The following is a 23,700-nucleotide window of genomic DNA, read 5'->3' on the forward strand; positions in this document are numbered from 1 at the left end:
GTTATTGTAACTTCTATCATGAGTGAAGGCGTTTTCTAAGGACTGAAATGCAACACACCATTTCCAACAATACTTTTATTTATTTCATTGTAAGACAAAACAAAAAATTTTAATAAATAAAAAGAAATCAACCGATTATAGGAGGAAAGTTGGATATAAAAGGTGCAAAAATAGCAGCAGAAAGCCGTAATCTTTCATCTGGGGGCTCGGTTTCTCCGTCTGAATGCGTCCCCGGCTTCCCTCCTGGCGCACACGTGTTTACTGAGAACCTGCGAGCAGTCCTCACAGTCCACCTTGCAGCACCAGTGGAACTTGCAGTTGCAGCTGCCCGCCACCTCCGTGCGCCTCTCCTCCACCCTGAAGCCGCAGTCGTGGCACAGCCTGCGGCAGCTGCGCCTCTCCGGCGGGGTGGAGCCCGTGCCGTGCTGCGCGCACTCCCGGCCCTCGGTGCCGGGGAGCCCCAAACTGGTGTTCCTCCTGCAGTAGTCAGGCGAGTCCTCCAGGTAGACTAGCTCCGTTTGGGCCACGCCCACCACGGCTCCCCGGTTGTCCGCGCTGTTTCCCGCCCTCATCGTTGTCCTGTCCACGTCCAGTTTTTGCGCTTGGTTGTACTTCAACTTTAGGAAATTCCCAATTTCCCTCAGATCCGACAACTGCGTCCAGCAGGTCTGCACGCTGCAGCTCTCAGACATGCCGTGGCATCTACACATGCGCTTTATTGTTGCCTTTACGGCCTGTTGGAAACTGCAGTTAATCACCGCAAATAACTGAAACAAATATAACTTTTTCAAAACAGACAAAAATAAAAACAAATCACCTGCCGGCCCGCTGCGTTGTTGTGCAGATTGACAGCAGCTCTAGAGTCCTGCCCAGTCTCCTGTGAGTCCACGAACAGTTTGGAAATCCTCTCCCCGAAATCCACGTTATCGCTGCAGCCTCCCCATAACCAGCCCCGACCACCTGATCACGACATCACGCCATGCTGTCATTTAAATAGGCCCCAAACTCATAATGTGACAAACTGATAGTATTTTAACCTGTTTGTCCATTGTTTGGCACGTCACAGCCGCAGTTTTCCAGGTCTCCCAAACTACAGTTCCGCGTCAGAGTAAACATGACCCCCGCCGCACTTATGGCGTGGACGAAAGACGTTTCTTTGGTGGCTACGAATCAAAAACAGTCACCCAACTATAATCACACATAACACAACAGTTTGATCTGGTAATTTGCAGAGAAAAAAATAACGTTTGAAAGAGAAAACTTTTTTTTATCCAATTCCTTATAGGTTTTTATATTATATGAATATTTTCTGTGCACCTGCTCCTGTAAATGTCATATGTCTACATACCAAGTCTCAGTCCTCTCTGCTGCGTTGCGCTGTCAGGACAGTTCCATCTATCCCAGGCAAACTGATGTTTGCACTCCTCTATCCCGATCTGCGTCCCCACCTGCACGCTCTTGGCATAGGTGAGATGCGCCTGCAGAGTTTGAAACGACCATGAGTCGATTTCCTCACTTAAAAGCGCGCAGTCATTGAGCACATTTTCCAAGCATTGGACGTAAAACGGTTCATATAAATGGTACGCTTTATTTACCTTTGGTCCCGTCATTAGAAGGTTACTGGCCACCCTTAAAGCAAAGATAACATGCATTTATTTGATCGTATTAACTTAAACATGAATAATTAAAACTGTGTGCTAAGGATCTTAACTTTATCTTACCAAGCTTGTCCCGGATACATTTTCACCACCATAAAAACAAGCAAAAGTAGGGAATTGGCCATTGTTATCCCAATAAATTCAATAGGAGAACTTTTTTAGTCCTGGTTCGCTTCTTCAATTTTCCTCTTTATCGAATCAGGAACAAATGGAACTCTTGTTATTTGTTTCGGAAGCCACAGAAAGCTGATTGGGTGACTGGTTCTGGAAACGCCTATATGTGCACATCAAAGCATCCTGCCTTTGCCTAAAGGCAGTAAGATGGATGAAGACCAAAATGTTGCCATGGACAAATCTGAAGGAGGCGTTCATACTTTAGAAAAATATTTATTATGTGACATTTTAATTACAGAGAGTAAAATATATCTGACACATTTCAAGCTCAAGAAAAATCCAAAAATTAGACTAGGCAACTTTTGAACTCACAATATGGAGTGCCCCGTGTTCTGTTTTGTTTTTTCTTCAAAAACGTAGCTTGATTAGGAATTAAAAACAGTTTTAGTCAAAATATGAAAGTGCAACAAAAAGTTTTAGATTTGTTTGATAGAAAATAACATTTTATATAAATCCATCATGCTAAAACTCTAGCGTTCAGTTTGTAAAACAGATGAGACTCAGTGCCTTTGCGCACGGTCCCTGCGCTTCGTTTTATTATTGTGTCTCTTTCCCCCTTCTCTGCGCGCGCAGTAATACTTTGTGACCACTTGCATGCATTTTTCGCACCTGACCGTGCAGCACCAGTGAAATTTGCAGTTGCAGCTGCTCACCACTTCAACGCGCTTTTGCACCACTCTGAAGCCGCATTCGTTGCACAAACTCCGGCAGCTTTTCTTCTCCTTCTGGGAGAAGTTCTTATCCCCCTTCGTGCACTCGCGTCCCTCGGTGCCCTGCACTCCCAGGCTTTGGTTCTTGACGCAGTAATTGGGGGAATCCTCCAGGTAAATGAGCTCAGTCTTGGCGATGCGCCGTAAAGTGTGCGCAATGATCCCCCGGTTGACTGCGCTGTTCCCCGCCTTTGCGGGTTTTTTGTCCAGTTCCAGCTTCATTGCCCGCTGGTGTTTCATCTTCAGGTAGTTGCCCACCTCTCTAAAGTCGGCCAGCTGCATCCAGCAAGTCTGGATGCTGCAGCTTCCTGACACGCCGTGACACTTGCACGCTTTCCTCATGGTCGCCTTCACTGCCTGGAAAAACAGGAAAACAGAAGGAACATATAAAATGTTTTACTGGTATATGAGTTTTTTTTAATGAATCAATAAACATGAATTAATATCTTACCAGTCTGCCCGCCTCATTGTTATGCAGGTTGACAGCTGCGCGTGAGTCATGCCCACCCTCCAGCGCGTCCACAAAATGTTTGGAGATCTTCTCTCCAAACTCTACATTGTCACTGCAGCCTCCCCAAATCCACCCTTTTCCCCCTGAACGTTAAAACAGATCAAATATATTCCGTTATTATTTTTTTCCAATCTGCAGTTAAAATAAACCAACAAGACTAACACTGGAGCGCACCTGCTTGACCAATCCTGGAGTCATCACAGCCACAGTTTTCGAAGTCCCCCATGCTGCAGTTCTTGGTGAGCGTGTACATCACTCCCGCGGCGCTGATTGCATGCAGAAAAGACGTCTCTTTTGTGGCTACAGCACATGAAAAGGAAACCAAAAGACTATGGAATATGATTTGGCATGGCAGCTGATGCGTAAAAGCGCACGCCTGAGTGCTACCACATAGTGAAAATGAGGGACTCACCACTTCGAAGGCCGATGTGAGTGGATAATTGCAGTGTTTTCTCTGGACAGTTCCACTTTTCCCAAGCAAATTGATGTTTGCACTCGTGGATTCCCATCCGTGCGCCAACTTGAACGCTGTTGGCATAGGTCAGGAAAGCCTGGATAGGGAACAAAGAGAGCTTTTGGTCTGAGTACCATTTTACTCATAAATAAAATCCAGTCAGAATCTATTTTAAATTACGTACCTTCGGCCCAGTCATCAGAAAGTTATTCACCGACCTGTCAAGAAAAACAAAGTTAGTGCTACAGCCTTATTTAAAATGAATTTGTGATGCTATTTCTATAAATTAAGTTACGTACCAAGAAGAAGTCAAGTGAATGTGCCAGAAAATGTACAGAGTGAGCAGATTAACTATTTCCATGCCAGCTGCATTCCAATGAGGGGCCATGTTTGTCCTATTCCAGATGTGTGTGCCAAGAGAGCTGAAGCCAAATGATGCAGCCTCCCTCCACGCTGATGATACTTATACGGCCTTGCCCCTGCGATCGACAGATTTGTCCTGCAGGTAACGTTTCAACGTGAAAATGCATCTATGACAGCATTAATTGCCACGTCCCCTTGACAAATAGGAGCCGTCGGTGCATAAGTGCACTTCAAAGAAGTGACGCAGACACTTAAACAGCCCCTCATTCATTCACCTGACGTTCCCAGGATCTCATCCTGCACGCTTTTCCCACGAATCTGCAGGAAGACAGTAACGGAACTTTCTGGGCCCCGCAATTTTAAGAAATGCACGTTCCAGTTAAAATAAATCAGACATTATGTAAATGCATCACACAAACTAATAGCATCCCCACAAAAATTGTTGTACCCATCCCTAAATATGCCTCATAAATCCACTCATACAAGAGATTTACATGAATCAAACGATGCATTCCGCCGCGGGCCTTCTTGGGGAAGTTTTCTAGAAATGGTAAAGGTGTCCCAGGGAGACACGGGGACTACAAAGCCTTCAAACTTTTCAGGGTGACCCCATATAGTCATGTAAATAGTGGCTCACACATTGGCGAAATTGGCATCGCCATGATAATAGGATAATAGTTGTTTCCCTGGGAAACAACTTGGTGTGAAAACAGTCTGGAATTTACAAGAGTGTAAACGCATAAGAGCTTTTGTTTGACCCGTTTTACAGCAGTTGTGCCTGATCAGTTGGGTTTATTTCGTCTTGTAGCCACATTAAAATATGTGATGAATTACTTGTATACCTTTTACCCATATCATGATGATTGTGCCATGAAGAGTCACTCAGCAGTTTCAGTATTAGACCCACATCATGGTCTTACAGTGAAATGATGGGAGAAAGTTTGCCAAGCTGCTGATTAACATTTGAGTTTTTAAAACTAAACGGCTTACATGTGTCAAATCCCTTCTAAACCACTCAAAAATCCCTTAAAACAACAATCCACTCAGCGCGCTGAACAATAGGCAGGGCGGCTGGGCGAGGCCCCGACAATGGCGCAGAGCTGAGGGCGAGGATAATCCTTACTAATTAGATATCATCCACATTCATTTTCCTGAAAGGGTGAAACCCATGGCCTTCACTGCAGATCCATTCAGACGAGCTGGAACTTGGGGGAGTCTTCGAGTTTAATTAGCTAATGTGGGGAGACTTTATGATGAGCGTGCGCATCGAAACCCACGCACAAATCACGTTTTTCAAATGTATTTTATTCTCATCACATTGTTTAAAATCCATACATCTCACAAAGAAGACTGATGAAATACTATTGTTGCAGCGTTCATTTCGATTTAGAGACCTAACGTCGTTCCTAATGTCATTAAAGCGCGTGCACACTTCTTAATGAGATGATTTTAAACTAATTTCGGACACATTAAAGAGGCGAGAGTTGATTTATGAGAGGAGGTGAGAGAATGGAGCCTGTTAGAGGCCGGGAGGTGGCGGCTTTCGCAGGCGGAGGAGGAGTGGCAGGAGCGCAGACGCCATCCACCACAGAGCAGCTTCATGGCAGCTCCACCTGAACTCATCAGGTCCCAAAGTAAGACGGTTGTTGGTAAGATCCCACTAACCGTAATGACAAAATATTAGATGATTTATAATGAAATATTCCATTGCTCAAAAAATAGGCATAGAAAATTCATTTAGCTGTCGAGGTCTGAGATAGTTGGCTATATTTTCCAATTATTTACACTGTAAACCCGAATAAGTTCAGTGAACTCAAAATTTTTGAGGAAACAGATTACATAATAATTCTTAAGTTGACTTACTTAAAAAGTATAAGTTATTTGAACTTAAAATCTTAAAAAATAAAAAAAATTAACTAAAAGTAAACAATAACTTTTTATTTAACTAACTTAAAGATTCTTACTTTACTAAACTAGAATATTTTGTTTTTATTGAACCTTAATACATTAGTCAATGAACTAAAAAACTTTAATATATCTCAACTCAAAATTAATCATTTGAAGTCTAAACTAAGCCTTTTTTATCCTTAGTCAGGACTATTCTTACAAAAGAAAAACTGAGGCAGAATTGTAATTGCAAGTTTATTTTTAAACCACCTTACACAAGTACATTTGAACAACTTGTGGTACTAGAAAATGTAAAACACTGCACAATTTGTGTTAAGAAAAGTGCACAAGCCATAAAAAAAAAAAAAAAAAAAAAAAAAAATCAGTCTTCAAGAAAAGCAAAAAATGAGCACTAATCTTTTTTACACCATTTCCTTATACAACTTTATAAAAAAGAGCATTCTTACATTTCAAGAAAAGCAAAAATTGTTTATTAGCCTTTTTTTTTTTACACTTTTCCCACATAAAACTGTATTTTCTTAGGCTGCCCTTTCCCTACAAACATGAGGGCTCAAACAAATACCCATTTGGGAATGTCGCCTACCACAAGCTCATCTTCCACCACAACTGCTGTACTGAGCAGACAGACATGCACTGAAGTTGTATTGTTGTTGCTGACGGTCAGAATGCCAACAGAGGTGCTGCTGATGTCTGCCTCTGGTGACCCTTTAATCTGCAAAGAAAAAAAAAACAGTGTAGTATTAAAGAGAGAGAATTGATCGTTTGAGGGAAGAAAACTTTATGCAAAAACTACAACCTGAAATTGACATTTTAAGAGAAGGTCAGAAATTACACATCAGGAAAATTATTAAAGTTGATTTAAATGAATGATTTCAAGCATTGTAGTCAAAGCAATAAATAATTTAAACATTTATCAAACTCATTACAGAAATGATGAAATGCATTGATTAAAAAGACAGAAAATAAAACAAAAACGTCACTTAAATCACATTTGCTTAATTCAATACAGTGATCTTTAACTAAAGTCATGTAGAGATTGATTTATTGCTTGAAAAGGATCTGGAAGAACAGAGCTTATATAATACAAAATCAAATGAAATCAAAATAAGACTATATGTAAGAATCATCATGATTCCATAAGGCACTGTACACAAAAAAATAAACAAAAGCTTTTGTAACATGACAATCTGAAAAGAGGATCACATTTATTCACCCAAACCCCACCCCTCCCTCCACCTAACCAGTTTCACCAACATAACTCTCAGCTTGTGCTGGATGGTCAGTACCTTTCAGGACACGTCCAGGAATTCCATCCGACCCAGCTGCTTACCTAGTATTCACCCTCTGGAACTCTTTCCTGATTTCATGCTCTCACAGTTAGCACTCGTTACTCTCCACCAGGTTGTGTCTCTGTTATGGGGCAGTTTTTCAACTACAGCTCAGAACGTCTCCATAACAATGACACAACCTGCTGGAAAGAATGTCACCTTCTTGCCAATGCAACTTAAGAGCAAAGATTCAGTTCAATTTTATTTATATAGTCCTATGTCACAACAAAAGTCGTCTCCATGGGCTTCATACCGGCAATTGTACAAGAACATGAAATCATAATACATTAGGTATTGACTAAACTAAACAGACTAAACCAAACTGGGCATCCCTGCCATTAGATCCCTCTTACACAGTAAGGAAAACTCCTTTAAAAAAATAAATAAAAAAAGACTCCTCCCCCAGGACGGACAGGCGATGTTCCAGAACTCTTAAAGAATTACATTTTCTAGTTCAACAACTGCATTTTTAAAGTCCAGCAGATTGGCGTCATCCAGATGAAATAGGGGACGGCTGTGGGCCCCAGACGAGTCAGAGGCGAGGTCCACGGTCAGGTACAGGAGCACAGATGAGCTGAAGTGCAATATTTTAGGAGACTATGTGCTTTACCTCACAACATTGCTTTGGCATGACTTTCTGGTTAAGTTATATTACCCACACAGCTGGAGTATTAACCAGCACACTGTCACTGGTACTATTTAGTGAATAAAACATTATCCATCATAAAGTACCTACATTCCAAACTTTGAAGAACTGTGGGTCCTCCTCACGTTTGTATATGGGAAGCCAGTACAGGACAGGAGTACCATTAACATCAGCAGTCTGTTCTTGCTGAACAGAGACAAATACAAATTAATATGGCAAACATATTTCAAATGACTGCACCCTTTGGTCTGGCTCAGATCAGTTCATTTAGTCTTTTTAATTACCGTAAATTCCGGACTACAAAGCGCACCCGATTACAAGCCGCACCCACCCATATTCACGTGTTTGACTGCTTTTATACATACACAAGCCGTGTCAGAGTACAAGCCGCGCATGTTAGCCGATATTGTCATCCAGACAGATCACGCCCAGCATCCCAGAGTGAGTGCAATTTATTAGCACATTGTGGGTGGTGCCAGTTTTGACTCTGGGTCACATATTTGAGTGTATAGACATCTGTCAAACAGCATGGACCTATATTCTGTTCACAAGTTCCTCAGTTATGTTGTTTTTATTTCATTTTTTTTTTACTTATTGACAATCTAGGTATCTAACAAAAAATTACAAACAGTAACCATATAATCAACATTACATCCCTCAGTTATAATGAGGAAATTTACATCCGCGATTCCACATTTCCCATGAGTCTTAGGGGCTAAAGGCGGGGCCAACGCCCGGCTCGCCATTCTGTTGTACGTGTTTAAGAATGAGCAAGTATCAGCAGTGCATGGAGGGGTGAACGGGTACAGCTCTCCTTCCGCTTGTGTCGCGGCAGCGTTATGGGAGTAACAGGGCTGGTTAAAAAACACACCGGTAAAATACAGCAGCGGCGACTGAAAAGCGCGCGCCTCAGCGTGATACGCGCGCCTCAGTGCGGCGCGTGCGTCAGAATTCAGAAGCCTCTGCACTCCGCAGACGCCTCCGCTCCCGCGCGCTCCTTGTCTCCCCTTCCTATCTACTCCGACACCTCTGGCCAGGGCGGCTTCAAGCACTTCGTCCCCGTTGCGCCGGTGGATGGAGCAAATCGTTTCTGTGCAGAGCAATCGGACTTAAAACTTTACGTTTTGTGTATGACGGGCGGGTGCGTTGTTACGTGTGGGAGCCTTCAGACTGCCATCGGCCCCGCAGCTCAATCAGCAGGAGAAGATGTCTCCAGCTCACACGGAGGCTGTGAGTTTTTCAAAGCAAAATTCCGCTTTTACGGTTTCCTTAGAAACCGTAAATGGAGTGTAAATTCACTCCATGCGCTGTTCTCTCCGTCACGCAGCAAACCGGCTTTTCCAAACCCGTTGGTGACGGTGGACTTTTTTACGCTGCTTTTAACGATTGCTTTTAACTTGAAAGCTTCATCATAATGTAGCGGCGATCACGTGCACGTTGGGTCTAATGGCCCCAAAGGATTCTGGGATGCGGCCGGGCATGCGTGTTTCGTTTTGTTGAACCATGACTGAAGTGTCTAAGACCTGAAGTCAAGTCCATGCTGTTTGGCTGCTAAGAGGTGTGTTGAATAAAAATGCCTCGTGCTTGGTGTCAGATAGAGAATTCAAACTATTCACTGAGTTCGAAAGTACATACATGGCGGCCGCCAATTAAATCCATAAATTAGCCGCGTCACTGAATAAGCCGCAAGGCTGTAAGCGCAGGAAAAAAGTAGCGGCTTGTAGTCCGGAAATTACGGTATCTTAAAATTGTACAGTTATTTCAAAAATACACCAAACATAAGATGACATTACATTCATATTTACAAATGCATTGGGATCAACGTTGATGTTTTTTTCTCCAGTGAAGCAAACATTTACAGTCATTCACTGAATTAGAAACGCTCAGTGATTAATATGAACCGATCCAAGTCAGCCCCTTCTTTTAGCTATACTAATGCATAATCTGGATTATGCCATGCAGTTACACCTCACCTGTTTATCATAGAGGTGCAGAATGTCGCATAGAGCCTTCCGGTTCGTGCTGCCTTCTGTCTCAACAAGATCAGCATCCGTGGCGTCTGTCTGTCCAGGTCAAAATAAAACTGTTTTCGCAGGTTGACATTTGTGCCGACATGTGCCGAAGTGTCCTTGGGCAAGACACTGAACCCCACCTTGCCTCTGGTGGGAGGTTGGCGCCAGTGTTTGGCAGCGGAGCCGCCATCAGTGTGTGAATGTGTGTGTGCATGGGTGAATGGGACTGTGACTGTAAAGCGCTTTGGGCCTTCGTAAGAAGGTAGAAAGCGCTATATGAGTATACGCCATTTACCATTTACATTTGTGATGCGATGAAACTCAGCTCACATCTACAAAAAAAAAAAAAATTAAAATGTTAAACACAATTTAAAGCTTTTTCAAGCTACTGGTAGCTTGGAAAAACTGCTGCATTTTACAATAGCCTCAATACTCTGTCCACAATATGTAATCTAGGATGCATATTAATATTTTATGGATGTTTTAGGAAGAGACAAAACTGTTATATTAAAATATTTGACATTGTGAAACACAAATCACAACCAAACCAGGGGCCAAAATACCGTTTTTTGAGTCTTAAGCAAACTATATCGTACATTTAGTACTTTAACTCGAGCCCAATTCAGGACAAAGTTATAACTGCTACATAACATTAACTTAAGGTAGGTTGGACATTTTTACTTATTCATAATTAATTTAATTTGTCAATAAGGTCAAATGTTCTCCAGGAGGATTCATTGGACTGAGAGCTGCCCGTGTCTTAAATATTGCAGCCATGTTAACTACAATCCAAACTTACCTCCGCTCTTATTTTTCAAACGCACCGCCGGTTCACTAAAAATAAGATACGAGAACATGTTAGCGTAAGGCAGCTAGCTTAGCCCACATTTGCATTTATTAGGTTACTACGTGAAATACAAGTTACAGAAAAACATAACGATTACCAAATCACAGAGCCTGTGGTAAAATGTAGTAGAAAAAAAAGGCAATTCCCACCGAGTCGTATATGTGGCTGTGGCAGCCGCTCTGCCAGAGCTAGCGGTTAGCTAGTAGTAACGGTTAGCTAGTAGTAACGGTTAGCTAGTAGTAACGGTTAGATAATTTAAAATGTGCGCCAACCAACTCGGTAAACGTAAAACTTGAAACTTTGCCCCAACAACTTCTTTTAACCACAAGCAATAATTCTCTGATGACATGATACTGCAAAACATACATAATTGTTTAATTCAGAACAAATATTATTCGAAGATACATACAAACTCGTGGAGCACGTCATGAATACAAAGGATATACTAGAAGGAACATCAAAAGAAGCAACAAATATATAATACAGAGGCGAAAGTCATAAAATATAATTAAAAATAAAACAATACGACTTACCTAGACGTATGTGCGTTATCAACTTGGGCCAGTTGACACTCGCATCAGACCTCCGCCATCTTGAAGACTTCTGTGGCTGAGTTCAGGTTCATGGGCGTACGTTATGACGTCATCACGTCTCATTACTCATAAGTTTTGACTCGGTTTCATTTACTCAAAATGTTTCAGTCCAATAAAGATATAACTGTGGCAAAAGTTGAATCGGCTTATAGGTTTTAAGCTGACTCAACTTGTTTGTTACTTTTGATTTCAGTGATTATAAAACTTTTGAGCTCATTGGACTATTCGGGTTTACAGTGTACTCTTACTCATATCAACAGTAAGCTAGAGGATTCTTCTGGGACAAAAAAAAAAAGAATGATACAGATAAAAATATAAAGAGCTATGACAATCATGAGATACAACTTTAAATATTAAAACTGTTTTCTTAGTCTTAATTTTTTTATTGTTATCAGACAATCACACATTTTGGAGAAAGGTTCCTGATGCACCATGGGATGCCACCCGGGTTTATAGGAGCTTATTTTATATATCAGTAAAAATCAAACAAACATTGAAAACAAAATTAAATAATGTCAACATTGGATTTTCTCAAGGAAGTGGGTTTGACTGACAGATGTGCAAAATGACTTAGTTTTATCAGACTTGACAAGTGCCATTGGATACAGAGTAATGCGTGCTTGTTTTTTTAATTATTTTTTAACGATGTATAATATATATATTTTTTACATGTACAAGAAAATCAGTTTCTGCTTGTTGTGATTAACTGTCACCAACCTGGATCTACTAGAATACACCGTGTCTAAAGCCATGTAAACCCGGTGTGTTTTGCCACTAAGAAGTTTGACACCTGTGACCTAAACCTTCATTAGGTGTGCGTTTGTGCTCTCACTGATATACATTTAAAAATATGTTGATGTCATATATCTTGGGATTTAATTACGCTTTTTCGCCTGTGCAGCTTTAAAAGTTGTGGGATATGGGATGTATGCCGACAAATATTTCTCATAACAATATTCAAAAAATCACAAACAAAAAGTATTTTTTCAAAAAGATATTCTAAGGCATGTACATTGAGGTCCAAAATAAAGTGTTGAGCAAGAATAAGGGTCTTCTTCTGTGGGTTTTTTTATGCTTGACAAACAGCTTTGTGGTACATTATTGCCACCACCTGGTCTAGAGTGTGGTTCAGGATGTTTTTTTCTTTGTTGTTTTTTTTTGTAACTCCTGACTCTTTCTCTCTCTTTGTTCCACATTTTCCCTCAACACCTTTTTTAATTCAGAAAACCAAATTAAAACTGTATAAGCAGCTTTGTTACTATAGCATGTTGAAGAACAAGTGTCTAAAACCCCAAAATGTGAGTACAGAGACCAGGTTTGTGTAACTCTGCAATTATCTAAATCAGAAACAGCTGGGATGATTAAATTCAGGAAGATCCTGGGTGAACAGAAACAAGCTAAAAGGGAGAAGCAGGACCGCCTCACTACAAAAGTGACTAAAATGACAAACACAGTTTGAATCTTAGAAGTCAGGTCAGAAACAGGCAGGTGACTATAAAGCAAACATATGGGTATTCTCTAAACATGGTCGGATACAAGAACTGACTAAACGTAAATATTCTGAAGAGCCTGGGCGAGTTAATCTTTTGAGGATTGTAATAAACCAGAAGGAACTTTAGCTTCTTGGAGGAAAACATACACATTTAAAGAATTGCCTGGTATGTAACTATCTGTCAAATGTAAGTTTGATGTGTGGATTAGTATTTAAAATTCAGAGTTCGTGTGCATTTATGGTGTTTGGGACATTTGGTTCACACATTGTCCATAGGAGTTGTTTGGAAAGCAAAGACTGTGAAAAATGTGTCAGCAGCTGAACTGCAACATCATGAAGGAGACAGCAAACCGTTTCCATGTCTTCATATTTATTCCAAAAAGAAAAGTAAAAAGTTAATAAGAAATCATCCCATGTGTTGACTTACTCCCATGTCTGTGGACAGCCAACCCCCCCCCCCCCACTAGCCTGCATAACTGCCTCCCTCCCTCATATTTCTACGTCACACCCCTCCCTAGTTTGGCAATACTGGACACATGCTAGCTTACAGCTAACAGGACAAGACAGGCACCCAGGCTCAAGTTTTCAGAATGGCAAGAAAGCCCCCATGTGAGGATGCAGAAGTACCCTTATAGCACCCTAATCTGAAGACAATGAAACAGATCCAAAATATTGTGGTAATTGAAAGAAAGTGCTTTTTTTTCTGTGGCATCTCAGCTTCTCTTCTTGTGCTCAAGTCAAGGTGTGGCATCGCCTTTCCTCTCCTGCTCAATGGCTGCAAAAGAAAAGAGAGCATAGTCAGGGGTTATGCTGCAAGGACTCAACGCAAAATGCTGCGTTTTTTTGTGCTGATGCTGCAGCGATGTCTTTCATTTTAGATTTTTCTCGCCAGCTGGCGTCCTTGCTGAGGGGATGTATAGTGACAGGAGAACTGCAGCAGGAGATGAATAAGGCTAACTGAAGACAGTGAAAGGGGATGCTCACTCTCTTTGGTGGGCAGAGGGTTTTTTTCTTTTGTCTCCGTCTTCTTCAGCTTTGTCTTGTCGAAGCGGGCGATCTCAGTCATGTCAGGTTTGTCGGACATTTTGGCTGCAAAAGATGAGACGGACACCCTGCTTTGACCTTTTTTCTTTTTTGTGAGTGGAGTCAGCACATGCGCACAGATTTCCAATGATCCCAGTCATATAGGTCTGACGTGTAGCCTTACATATTTAATCTCATGAAGCAGCTGGGTCTGAAAGGGAGTGGCCATGCCATGTGCAGCTCAGTTTACATGGATGCCTGTGAGTGGTGGTTTCCTCCCACACATGCTCTGTCTGGGTGTCTGCTTCTACATGAAGCTAACATGTGCCTGCCTTCACCTGTCGGTCTGCTCTTTTCTTTGTCCGTGCCTTCATCCTGTCTGAGGCTAGTCTTTGTTCTCACCCCCTGCGTCTGCTCCCCCTCTATGCATCCATCCCTGCAGCACTGTGGATGGAGGTGTTGCGCCACAGGCTCCACCGCAGTACCATTTCTACAGTCAGATCTGACAAATGAGGCTTTCACAGCCCAGCCCAGAAATGCATTTTGGGCCCACTGCTCTAGGAAATATTACCAAGTCTAAATCCTGCAGCCACAGGCATGGGCAAATAGACTGCTAATCAGCTCAAAATGTAAATAGCATTTCATGAAGCTACTTTGACAAACTCTTCATTCTGTCCTAAACTGGTTTTTTTTTTTAATCTTTTGATTTTTCTCAGAAATTGTCAAACCAGCTGAAAATGGTGTCCTGCCAAGCAAAAAATTCAACAGAATTTTAATCTTACCTCTTTAACTTCATACTTGCACCTAATATTTAAAATCCTATTGCACTCTTGTTACTGTATTAACTTAATAATAATCACCATCTTTAATGTCCCATTTTCCTCATCATTTCAGTGTTGCTGTGGGCCGCCAGATCCTGCCACACCCCAACCCTTTGTTCGAGTCTTGGTAAAAGAGACAAAAAGCACTGGCAACCAAAATGCATCCATAAGGAGACAGGTGAGTCTTTCTTACCGACGGTCCTCACAGATGTGGGATTTAATCCTCCAGAGAGTGCAGGGGGGTGCAGAGATGGAGAACGGAGTGTGATGCTGAAGCTGAGAGGCTGCAGGAACGAGACTGCCGTGTCTCCCACACACGGGGGGTGTATATAAAGGAGGGAGGGAGGGAGGGGGAACTGAGGGTGACTGAAAGCTTGGTCAGCCTTCCTTTGTCATGAATAACTAATAGAGTTGAGCCAAGAAGGAAGCAGACTCACAGCAAAAACTCCTCCATGTAGAAAATTTCAGCTTTATTTCCTTATTTATGAGCAGCTGTGAACATGATATGCTGTAATAATCCCCTGCAGGACTCACTGACCTTCATAGGTTTTTCTTTGTGTGTGTAAAACCTAAATCCTTAATGTTATTGAGAAACTAATTTGATCGTAACTTTTTGCTTTAGTCATATTGAATATGTTAAGGAATTTACCCCAAAACGAATTGAATTCTATTTTATTATGAGAATTTTATAATACACCTGGTCTTTTACAGTTTTTACATATTTTTCTGATTATAAGCAATGTAGTTTTTTTTTTGCATAGTTTGGCCAGGTTGCGATTTCTACTCATGTGTGACTTGTATGTGATTTAAAAAATGCATACACTGTATGATCATGTGTTGGTGATTTCTCCCACAACCTCTAGAGAGCACTGCAGTTGTGTGTGTGTGTGTGTGTGTGTGTGTGTGTGTGTGTGTGTGGATTGGTAGGCCTTGGTGGAGTTGTTCAAAAGTGACAAAGACGATGAAAAATGTAATGAATTCAGTGATTTGAAGCCATCTGAAGAGTTTAGTTGTTCTTTGTGCTGTGGTTATCAGAATAATTATTCATATTTTTAGCAAATATATATATTCAATTCCTCCTGTTTCATGAAGCTAAATACGTTAAATGCCAATTCTTTGTATTTTGTCAAAAAAAAAAAATTGGGACTTGCATGATTTGTTTCTTTTTTCTTCTCTGTTTTGCATTTTTTGGCATCTGATACTTATATTCTGGAACGGCTCATGGTCTGAAAAATAAGGTAGTATATATAATTCTTGCTCACTTTTGGACTGCAGCTATCACACCCGTAGCTTAGTGGTAGAATATCCACCCTGAGACTGCGAGGTCATGGGTTTAAATGCATGGTATTCAGTGACAGCCTCTATAAATGGGACACAACGCTTCCAGCTTGATGCTAAGCAAGGGTTGGACCGGGGTTTCAACCAGCATGCTGCTATGACTGCAGCTGACTTCTGCCTAAGGAGATGGGTCAACTGGCGAGGGCAAATTTGACATACCCCATCAGTGACCTATTGTGTGATCACTGATGGGACTTCAACTTTTTCCTTTAACACATTTGTACTTTTTATAATCAAAATAATACTAATAATGGATTGGATTTATCCGCGCTTTTCCAGACACTCAAAGCCCTGACAATGTGTCCATGATTCATTTGGTCCTCATCCATACTTGGTGATGGTATCTGCTGATGTAGCCACAGCTGCCCTGGGCAGACAGAGGCGTGGCTGCCATAACGCGCCTATGGCCCCTCTGACCATCACTGGGACATTCATACGCACTCACACACCGGTGGAGCCACACTGGGGGCAGGGAGGGGACGTGTCTTACCCAAGAACATAACGACAGTTGAGTGGTGGGAGTGGGTATCGAACTGCCAACCCTTCGATCATTGGACGACTTGATCAACCACCTGAGCCACTGCCGCCTATTTTTTATTGATGTCTTTATACCAGGGACGCAACGATACTTTCCCCATGATTAGATTCAACCCTTGAGTTTTGTGTCACTGTATTGTATTGGTTCAATATATGATTTTTGAATTACAAAACCACAAAAATATATTTTTTTAGTTGGCTTAAGACTAATGTGAAGTAACAGAACGTGTGTTTGACACTTTCAATGTAAACATATGCAAACGTTAGCAATAAAAAGGATTCAATGATTAATTTGCCCCACAATTCGGTAGTGAAACAAACGTTTCAATTTTAAACAGAGTTGTGGTATCCCCAGTTCTTACCACTTTTGATTCATTACCCTATCTAAAAGCCCTGCTCTTTTCTTTTTTATTGCTTGAAACTTAAGTTACTGGATCTGTAACTTTCTCTTCTGGATCAAAATGGAAAAATCTTTTCATTTTAAAACAACACGATTGATAACCATAAGAAAACCTTGTTTTCATTTTTAAATGCTTCAAAGTGGACTCTTCCTTTCTTCCTGTTAGTCTTCTGAGTCACTCATGTCCTTCTCTCATAATAGCCTCATGGTGTGATCATAATAGGAATATGGAAACTAAACTTCTGTCTCTGACAGCAGCTGTCAAGCAGTTCAAGTATGTGCTGTGTAAAACTGCAGCTGTTTTTATATTTGCCATTGACAAGTATGTTTCATGACGTTACTCAGCAGATTCATTACTGTTTAGGGCAGGCAAAGAAATCATCAAAAAAATTAAATTATTTGAGTATTGTTTTATTTAAATACGATAATGTGTCCCTATTCTATCCTAGTTTGACAATGCAAACACAAACTAAATGTTTCAGGGGAATTTTCCACACAGGGACAAACCCTTCTCATGGAATGGGATTGTTGCAGTGGGATGTCCCGGGTCTGCCTCCTTGCTTTAATCAGGGGGTACCCCATGCTGCAATCATCTGTAATCATAACTGGGTCAGTCACTGGCGTGGACAGTTCCTCAAAATATAATTTCCTCACATCAGCATTATGTCAGGTTTCTATTTCTATAGTTTTATTCACATGTCATTTTATGTTTCATAATGGTGGGTGGAGGGGGGATTAGAAGGGTTGAGGGTATTTTGTGTATTGTAGCCTTTTATTTTAAATTATTTTAAGACTGTAAATACTTGGCATTACCTTTGCATGAAAAGTACTTTATGAATCAAGTTTGATTAGATTTTTTGGGGGGTTTAATAACATTTTTAAAACAAACATTGTAAAAACAAAAAAACATTTAAATTCTTCTCTAGAACAGTCTCCTTGTCCTCACCCCAAGCTCTATTCCTGTGCCCAAATTCACAATATTTCATTTTGGATGCCCCCCCCCCCTCCTTCAGTGGTTTTGTAATAGCATTTATTTGTTTGTTTGAAGCAGTTTTTCATGATTCCTTCATGCAATAACAGAACAACATCATATAAACATACACGGTTGCCTCACTCTTTAAATTCATGGGGACAGCTGGTGAGGACATCTTTTATTTTGGAAAAGTGTGACTCAGCACGCCAAGATCACTGGCAAGAATATGGCTTGACAGAATAAATATCATGTTTTCCCAAATTACTAAGCCTGGAGGTCTATACATTACCCAAGGTGTGTGTTTTTGTTATTTTAAATATGTAAAAAATGTTTATTTTAATTGGCTTTTTAAAAGGAAATGTTTGTTGTTGTTGTTTTTTTATTATAGTCTTAGTGAATAAATGGATGTTAACAGTTGCTTTAAAAAAGATAAATTGTTAAATTTATCTGAGGTGCACAGCTGTTTATGTACAAGATTGTGACTGGTTGGTTTTAGCAATACAGTTTTAAGTCACCATGACAACATCCCTAAATCAGTCTCTTCCAGTATGCAGCAGCACCACCTAGTGGACAAAGTTTTGCACCATTTTAATTTTAGAGCCACGATCATTGTAACTACCTTTTTAACAGCATAAGTAATAATTGTGCAAATATAATATGATGTTCTGCAAAAGGGCATAGGCAGTATCTGGACTATTATCATATCAGAGTACCTTCTGGTGATCTTTAATAACAATGCTCTTTCAAATGTATCCAGATTTCTGACGTGTACTCTTTACTGTTTGTCTCTGAGTGATTCTGAGGAGGGGAAGCGATATTTGACCTTCTCTAATTTGCCCGGACTCTCCTATTAACCTTTTCTCGTGAAATGTCATCACATCTGAAGCTTGGAGATGAGATGGTCCAAGACAAAGGTCAAGCGTTGAGGCAAAACGACCTGCGTACTGTGGGTGTTTGGTTATTTGCTGTGGAGATGGTTGATGCTTATTTAAATAACAGGAGAAACACAATCCTACAGGTTTCTGTTTAGGAGCATGCTGAGGATTTCTATGTAGGAAGTCAGGCTCTTTGTGACTGTTTGCTGCTTTTATAAAACAACCAACCAACCATGGCCACTAAACACAGGATGGCAGCACAACACTGCTTCAAATCTCAGCTGCGCTTAGTTAAACTGCCTTCAACAGGGCACCAATGTTCACTCAACTACAAGTTATAGCTTTGAAACTGGCTGCATGTAATGTAATTTTAAAAAGAAAAAAGTACATTATTTCAGAGCACACTGTAGTCCTTTCCTGTTTCATAGGAAGCAGAGCCTCAGATTACTTATTTGAGTGTTTTAGGCCTTTTCAGGAGATGAAAGTGAAGGGCAGGGAGTTGACCTGTGTGACTTGCATTGTAAACTCCTGTTAGTTTTGTATTTCGGCAATTATCACAAAACGATTTGTGGACAATTGTATGTGTATTTACTGCATTAGAAAAATAAATGGCTACTAATACAATGTCTATAAATCTATAAGAAAAGTAGTAATTGATATCAAACTTGTAAATTGATTAAAATAAGAATGTAAACAAAATGCATTGTAGGTGGATATCAACTTTATATTCATAATTGAATAAGAGAGCATGCCGGGAAATTGAGCAGAGGAAAAAAACAAAAACAAAACACATCCATACTGAACATCCCAAAGTCACTCCAAAAAATCTAAGTCTACAGCAGCAGAACTAAATGTATGGCTCTGTGTGACCCATGCTGGAACTAGCTCTAAGCCTTAAACATGGAAGGGGTGCTTTACTTAAACTAAACTAAGGTTTGACAGGATGGAACTCCGAAGGCACTGCCCCATATTCCAGTGTTAGAAATTCCAGAAGCAAAGTGTAGTGTTTGGGGGAATATATAAGGTTTTGATATGGTGGAATGTAGTTTATGAAATAATAATAATGATACTCTCTGCTTGATAGAGCCATCCTGGTTCTAACAGGCAGACAGTAAAGAGAAGCTGAAATGAAATAATTCAGATCTCACTTAGCAGTCATCATAAGACATTAATCCTTTGCAGATTAAACACAACAGATCACTTTTATAATTTTGTTTTACAGAACACAAGGATGATGGCCAACCTCATTCCTGATTAAAACAGCTGAACAATAGGTAAATAATATCAAAGACTAGTGGTAAATGTCAAACAAAAGAACAACAATGAAATCATAAATAATTGAGCCATGAAAGTACTTAGGGCATCGAAAAGCCAAACTAAATTTTGGAAACGCATTTTAAGAGTTAGTTTAGTGAAAACCAAACGACTTCAAGGATCCTGTCTGAGCTGCTCTACTGGTTGCTAGGCAACCTTATAAGAGCAATAAAACAGGATGTGACATTTCAGCTTTTGGAGGAATTAAAATGCATGCAAAACATGATCAAACATGTCACTTGTTTGAGTAAAAGCGCCTTCTAGAGGTGAGCGTGAAGATCACTAAACTACTACATGACCGTACTTGCTGGTGTTAAAATCCCTTTTTCCTCTTCGTGTTTTGTTGCAAGCAAGGCCTTCTACTTGTTTGAACTTCACAAAACTGTTTCCAACTTGAGAAAACGATAACGGAACAGACTGTTTTCCAGGATAGTTGGATTTGTAAGAGGGGTTTGCACAGTGCAGGATCTGTAGAAGCAGATAAGCAGCCTACACAGTATCATGATCTTTACTACTAATGATGCAGCGTTTGATTGGTGCCCTGTGCTCCCTCATCCAGCCCGTGAGCTGAGCATTTCTCAGCGTGGGGGAGTTATCTCACCTGGCCAGCCGGAGGACAGTGACAGCAGGAGCAGGAAAACGGCAGAGAGGGGGAAAAGATGGAAAGAGAAATGAGAAGGAGGGAAAACCCAGATTAGATCTCCCACAGATTACAGCACGACTACAGACAAAAGAAAACCATGTTTTTAACTCCTTATCAGGATAAATGTCAATCTGTGAACTTGATTCCTTTAATTATCTGTCTGTTTGTAGTGGTGGTACCTGCTGTGTGTTTCTGTGTCCGTTACATCAGTCTTCCTGAAATGTCTTTACTTTAGGGGGAGGCTTTGATTTATGTTTTTTTGTGCATTTCCTTTTGCTTTCAGCATCGTCTCATCTTTCCTCCCAACCATTTTTTTTAGAAATTTGTGAACAAGTTGTCCATATATACATCAAAAGACTTGAATAGTTTAAACAGAAAAATCATCTTTCATGCATCTTTGAAAGAGCATTTTTTTAAACTGTTAACAGGAATTCTCTTTGTTTCAGGAGAACTTGGGTTTTCAATATTGCTTCATCCTACAATCAGATTTAAAAGTTTTACCTTCCAAAAAGGTTTATTACTTTTCTATTAAATGGCTTTCATGTGGTTTGAAATGGATTGTGAGACTCGTTCCTTAAAAGTTCTTGAAGAAATCTCAAAACCTGTAGAACCTGGGTTTTTTTGGTAACTGATGTGATGGAACTGAAGCCTTTATTTAGTAGATTTATCACCCTTGTATGTTTTTATATCATTAATATTTTCCTGTGTGAATTTACAAAAGAAAACTAATCAAAATGTTCCTTACCTATTTGTGTTCTCAAAGGACCACTCTCATGGAAATCGTGTTTTGGTGTTTTTAACATGTTCTTGTGGCATTTTTCTGATGATGGACACCTTTTGGCTAAAAATGGCATAATCATAATTAAAAGACCAGTGAGAATGCTTTTAAATAGAAAAGAATATGAATCATTATTTTAAACTTTATTTTTTTTATTTTTCTTTTTTTACATAACCCCCTGTCAAAAAACATGACATTCTCACTATAGCAACATTCCTTGTTTATACTTTCTCATTAGACTGAATGCAAATGAACAGAAGAGGGAGCTGAAATCCCATGCATACAATAGCATTTGATAGCACAAAGCAGTGTGGGTATTATTAAGGATTCTGATGTTAACAAAATTGGATTTATAAATCCCCCCAGTCAAGAGGCATTGCAATTAGATACATTTCCTTTTGAGATCAATCTTCATGTTTAAAATAAATTCGTATGAAATTTGAAAAATATTGAATTTTTAGAAATTGCTGCCTCTTGGCTAAGAGTTGCTTGGAAAAGAGGTTTTTATTCTCATTGGGACTTTCCTAGTTAAATTAATAAAAAATAAATTTTTAGTAAAGAAAATTATTAGACGATGCATATTTCTACCTCAGAGAAAAATGAAAAGCATTTTTTGGAGGTGGCTTGATGGAAGTTTAGGTGTGGAAAGCTAGTTAAAACATTTTAAACTTTTAAGATCTAAGCCAAACTGAATCTGAAATTAAATGTTTTCAATTTTATTTTATTTTTTTCATGTAAAGCTGGACTCTGTTTTTTTGGAAAGTATCTTTCTTAACTGGACTAAAACAGATTAATTTAAACCAAAATTTAACATAATGTAATTCTGTACTCCCCTGCTGTACAGAAGCTTCCTCTGTCAGTGGCTAATGACGGTGTACTCCTTTGTGACTTTATACAGTGAGAGGGCCTTAAGTGGTTTACTGTATAATTCAAATAAATGCTGTGTGGGCCGAATGAGTCAGAATGGCTTTTCTGAGAGTTATTTGTCAAAAGGGGCACCTGGTTATTCATAAGATGTTGTATAAACATCTGTCGGGCACCAAGAAAATGAAACATAATCTCTGAGTCACATGCGGCTTTGTGAGGAAAACATAAAATGGGAAGTAAAGTAAAAATAATATCAGCCATGTTTGTGTGGATGTTTTTAACTTTTTTTTTTTTGCTAGACGAAGCAAAAATTGTCCAGGGTAAAAGAACTGTAAGTGACTGCGACTGAAACCCGACTGTAGATTGCATGGCAATACATTATTCTGAATGTATTCAAGCCCAATCCAACAATAGAGTAACATTTTTGTGAAGTCAAACTCATGTACAGTTTACAGTCGTCTAGCCTCTGTTGTGGTTTTGAAACTTTGCTAAATCTGGGTTAAAGCATGCAGCAGAACCCGAAGAGCACAGACAAAGAACAAAAAAAAGGAAAGAAATCTAGTCACAACATAGATAATTCACTAGTTGCTGCACAAAAAGCCTAAATAGCAAAATATATCTAGCTTTAAATACCATCTCCGATTAAAAATCATGTTTGTGGTGTTTTTAACATTTTTTGCATTTCTTTTGATGATGGAGGACATCATTTCCTGCTATGCAATGGCGCTGGGTTGTTATGCCTCAACAATTCAGACACAAATTTCTAATGACCTCATGCTGCTCTGCAGAAACTGTCCTACAAAAAGACTTTTTTTTTTTAATTTTTGCTTTATAATGTCATAACAATAATCAAAAGAACACTTTGAAAAAAGATCAAAAGATGATCAGAGTGGGACTTAAAACCCTTTCAAAGAACAATGAAGCTAGGGATTTTGACTCAACCTCTGGTTAGAATCTTGAACGATGATAATCTATGAATTGTCACTAAAATGAAAAAAGTTACAATGCAAAAATTCATTTTTATGTAGTACAGTAGCAACATGCAGAAAAAAAGATCATATTTAGTGTAAATTGAGCTTATTTAACTCCACGAGTTCTAAATAAAGCCCAAATAGACAGTCCTTAATTCCAAGACTGATGAAAAAGACAAAATAAACTAGGCTTAGGAACATTTAATCAAAAAATAGCAAAAATAACTAAAGTTTGTGCTATAAGATCTAGAGCCAAACAAAACCTTTTTAACTACAAGAAAAATCTTCAATACTAAGACAAAAAAGAAAAAAAAAAGATGGCTTTTCTATTTTGTCCATGTTGCACAGCGACAAAAGTTTTAAGCTTTTTGTGCACTTCAACCGGAAAAAAGCTGCAGTGGCTGAGAGATGAGTGCTCACACTTACGTGAAATGAAAAGTGTGCCGGACAAAGAACCAGCGAGT

The 23,700-nt window shown here is 39.7% G+C and overlaps 3 protein-coding genes and 2 long non-coding RNA genes across 9 annotated transcripts in view; 1 reads left to right on the forward strand and 4 right to left on the reverse strand.

Moving 5' to 3' along the window:
* Nucleotides 1–1,741, reverse strand: LOC101171257 (protein Wnt-8-like). The gene is made up of 5 exons (XM_023959486.1): nucleotides 1,722–1,741; nucleotides 1,349–1,629; nucleotides 1,038–1,163; nucleotides 818–960; nucleotides 1–734 (listed from the first exon to the last, which is right to left on the reverse strand). Exons 1-5 carry the CDS (start codon nucleotides 1,739–1,741, stop codon nucleotides 195–197), a joined length of 1,110 nt encoding a protein of 369 aa, XP_023815254.1. The 3' UTR covers nucleotides 1–194.
* Nucleotides 1,742–2,029: 288 nt separating this feature from the next.
* LOC101171501 (protein Wnt-8a) lies at nucleotides 2,030–5,767 on the reverse strand. The gene is made up of 6 exons (XM_004073532.4): nucleotides 3,807–5,767; nucleotides 3,692–3,725; nucleotides 3,466–3,604; nucleotides 3,228–3,353; nucleotides 2,994–3,136; nucleotides 2,030–2,899 (listed from the first exon to the last, which is right to left on the reverse strand). The coding sequence occupies exons 1-6, from the start codon at nucleotides 3,893–3,895 to the stop codon at nucleotides 2,333–2,335; spliced, it is 1,098 nt and encodes a 365-aa protein (XP_004073580.1). The 5' UTR covers nucleotides 3,896–5,767; the 3' UTR covers nucleotides 2,030–2,332.
* A 1,224-nt stretch (nucleotides 5,768–6,991) lies between these two features.
* Nucleotides 6,992–9,853, reverse strand: LOC110015772. Its single transcript, XR_002291030.2, has 3 exons — nucleotides 9,726–9,853; nucleotides 7,843–7,938; nucleotides 6,992–7,680 (listed from the first exon to the last, which is right to left on the reverse strand). It is a non-coding gene; the product is annotated as an uncharacterized LOC110015772 (long non-coding RNA).
* A 209-nt stretch (nucleotides 9,854–10,062) lies between these two features.
* Nucleotides 10,063–14,693, reverse strand: LOC110015771. Of its 3 annotated transcripts, XR_002874018.1 has the most exons (6): nucleotides 14,580–14,693; nucleotides 13,681–13,785; nucleotides 11,145–13,471; nucleotides 11,021–11,056; nucleotides 10,564–10,598; nucleotides 10,066–10,096 (listed from the first exon to the last, which is right to left on the reverse strand). It is a non-coding gene; the product is annotated as an uncharacterized LOC110015771 (long non-coding RNA). The 3 variants fall into 3 exon arrangements; XR_002291029.2 differs by lacking the exon at nucleotides 11,021–11,056 and having other exon boundaries at nucleotides 10,063–10,096; XR_002874019.1 differs by lacking the exons at nucleotides 10,564–10,598; nucleotides 11,021–11,056 and having other exon boundaries at nucleotides 10,065–10,096.
* LOC101164162 (glutamate receptor 1) overlaps nucleotides 14,647–23,700 on the forward strand; it is a 219,680-nt gene continuing 210,626 nt past the window's right edge. For all 3 annotated transcript variants that reach the window (XM_023959328.1, XM_023959329.1, XM_023959330.1), the window contains exon 1: nucleotides 14,647–14,718. The gene's annotated coding sequence lies outside the window, so the exon portion shown is untranslated. The remainder of the gene's footprint in view (nucleotides 14,719–23,700) is intronic.

The sequence above is a fragment of the Oryzias latipes genome, chromosome 10 (assembly GCF_002234675.1).
Source record: "Oryzias latipes chromosome 10, ASM223467v1".
Classification (NCBI taxonomy): domain Eukaryota; kingdom Metazoa; phylum Chordata; class Actinopteri; order Beloniformes; family Adrianichthyidae; genus Oryzias; species Oryzias latipes.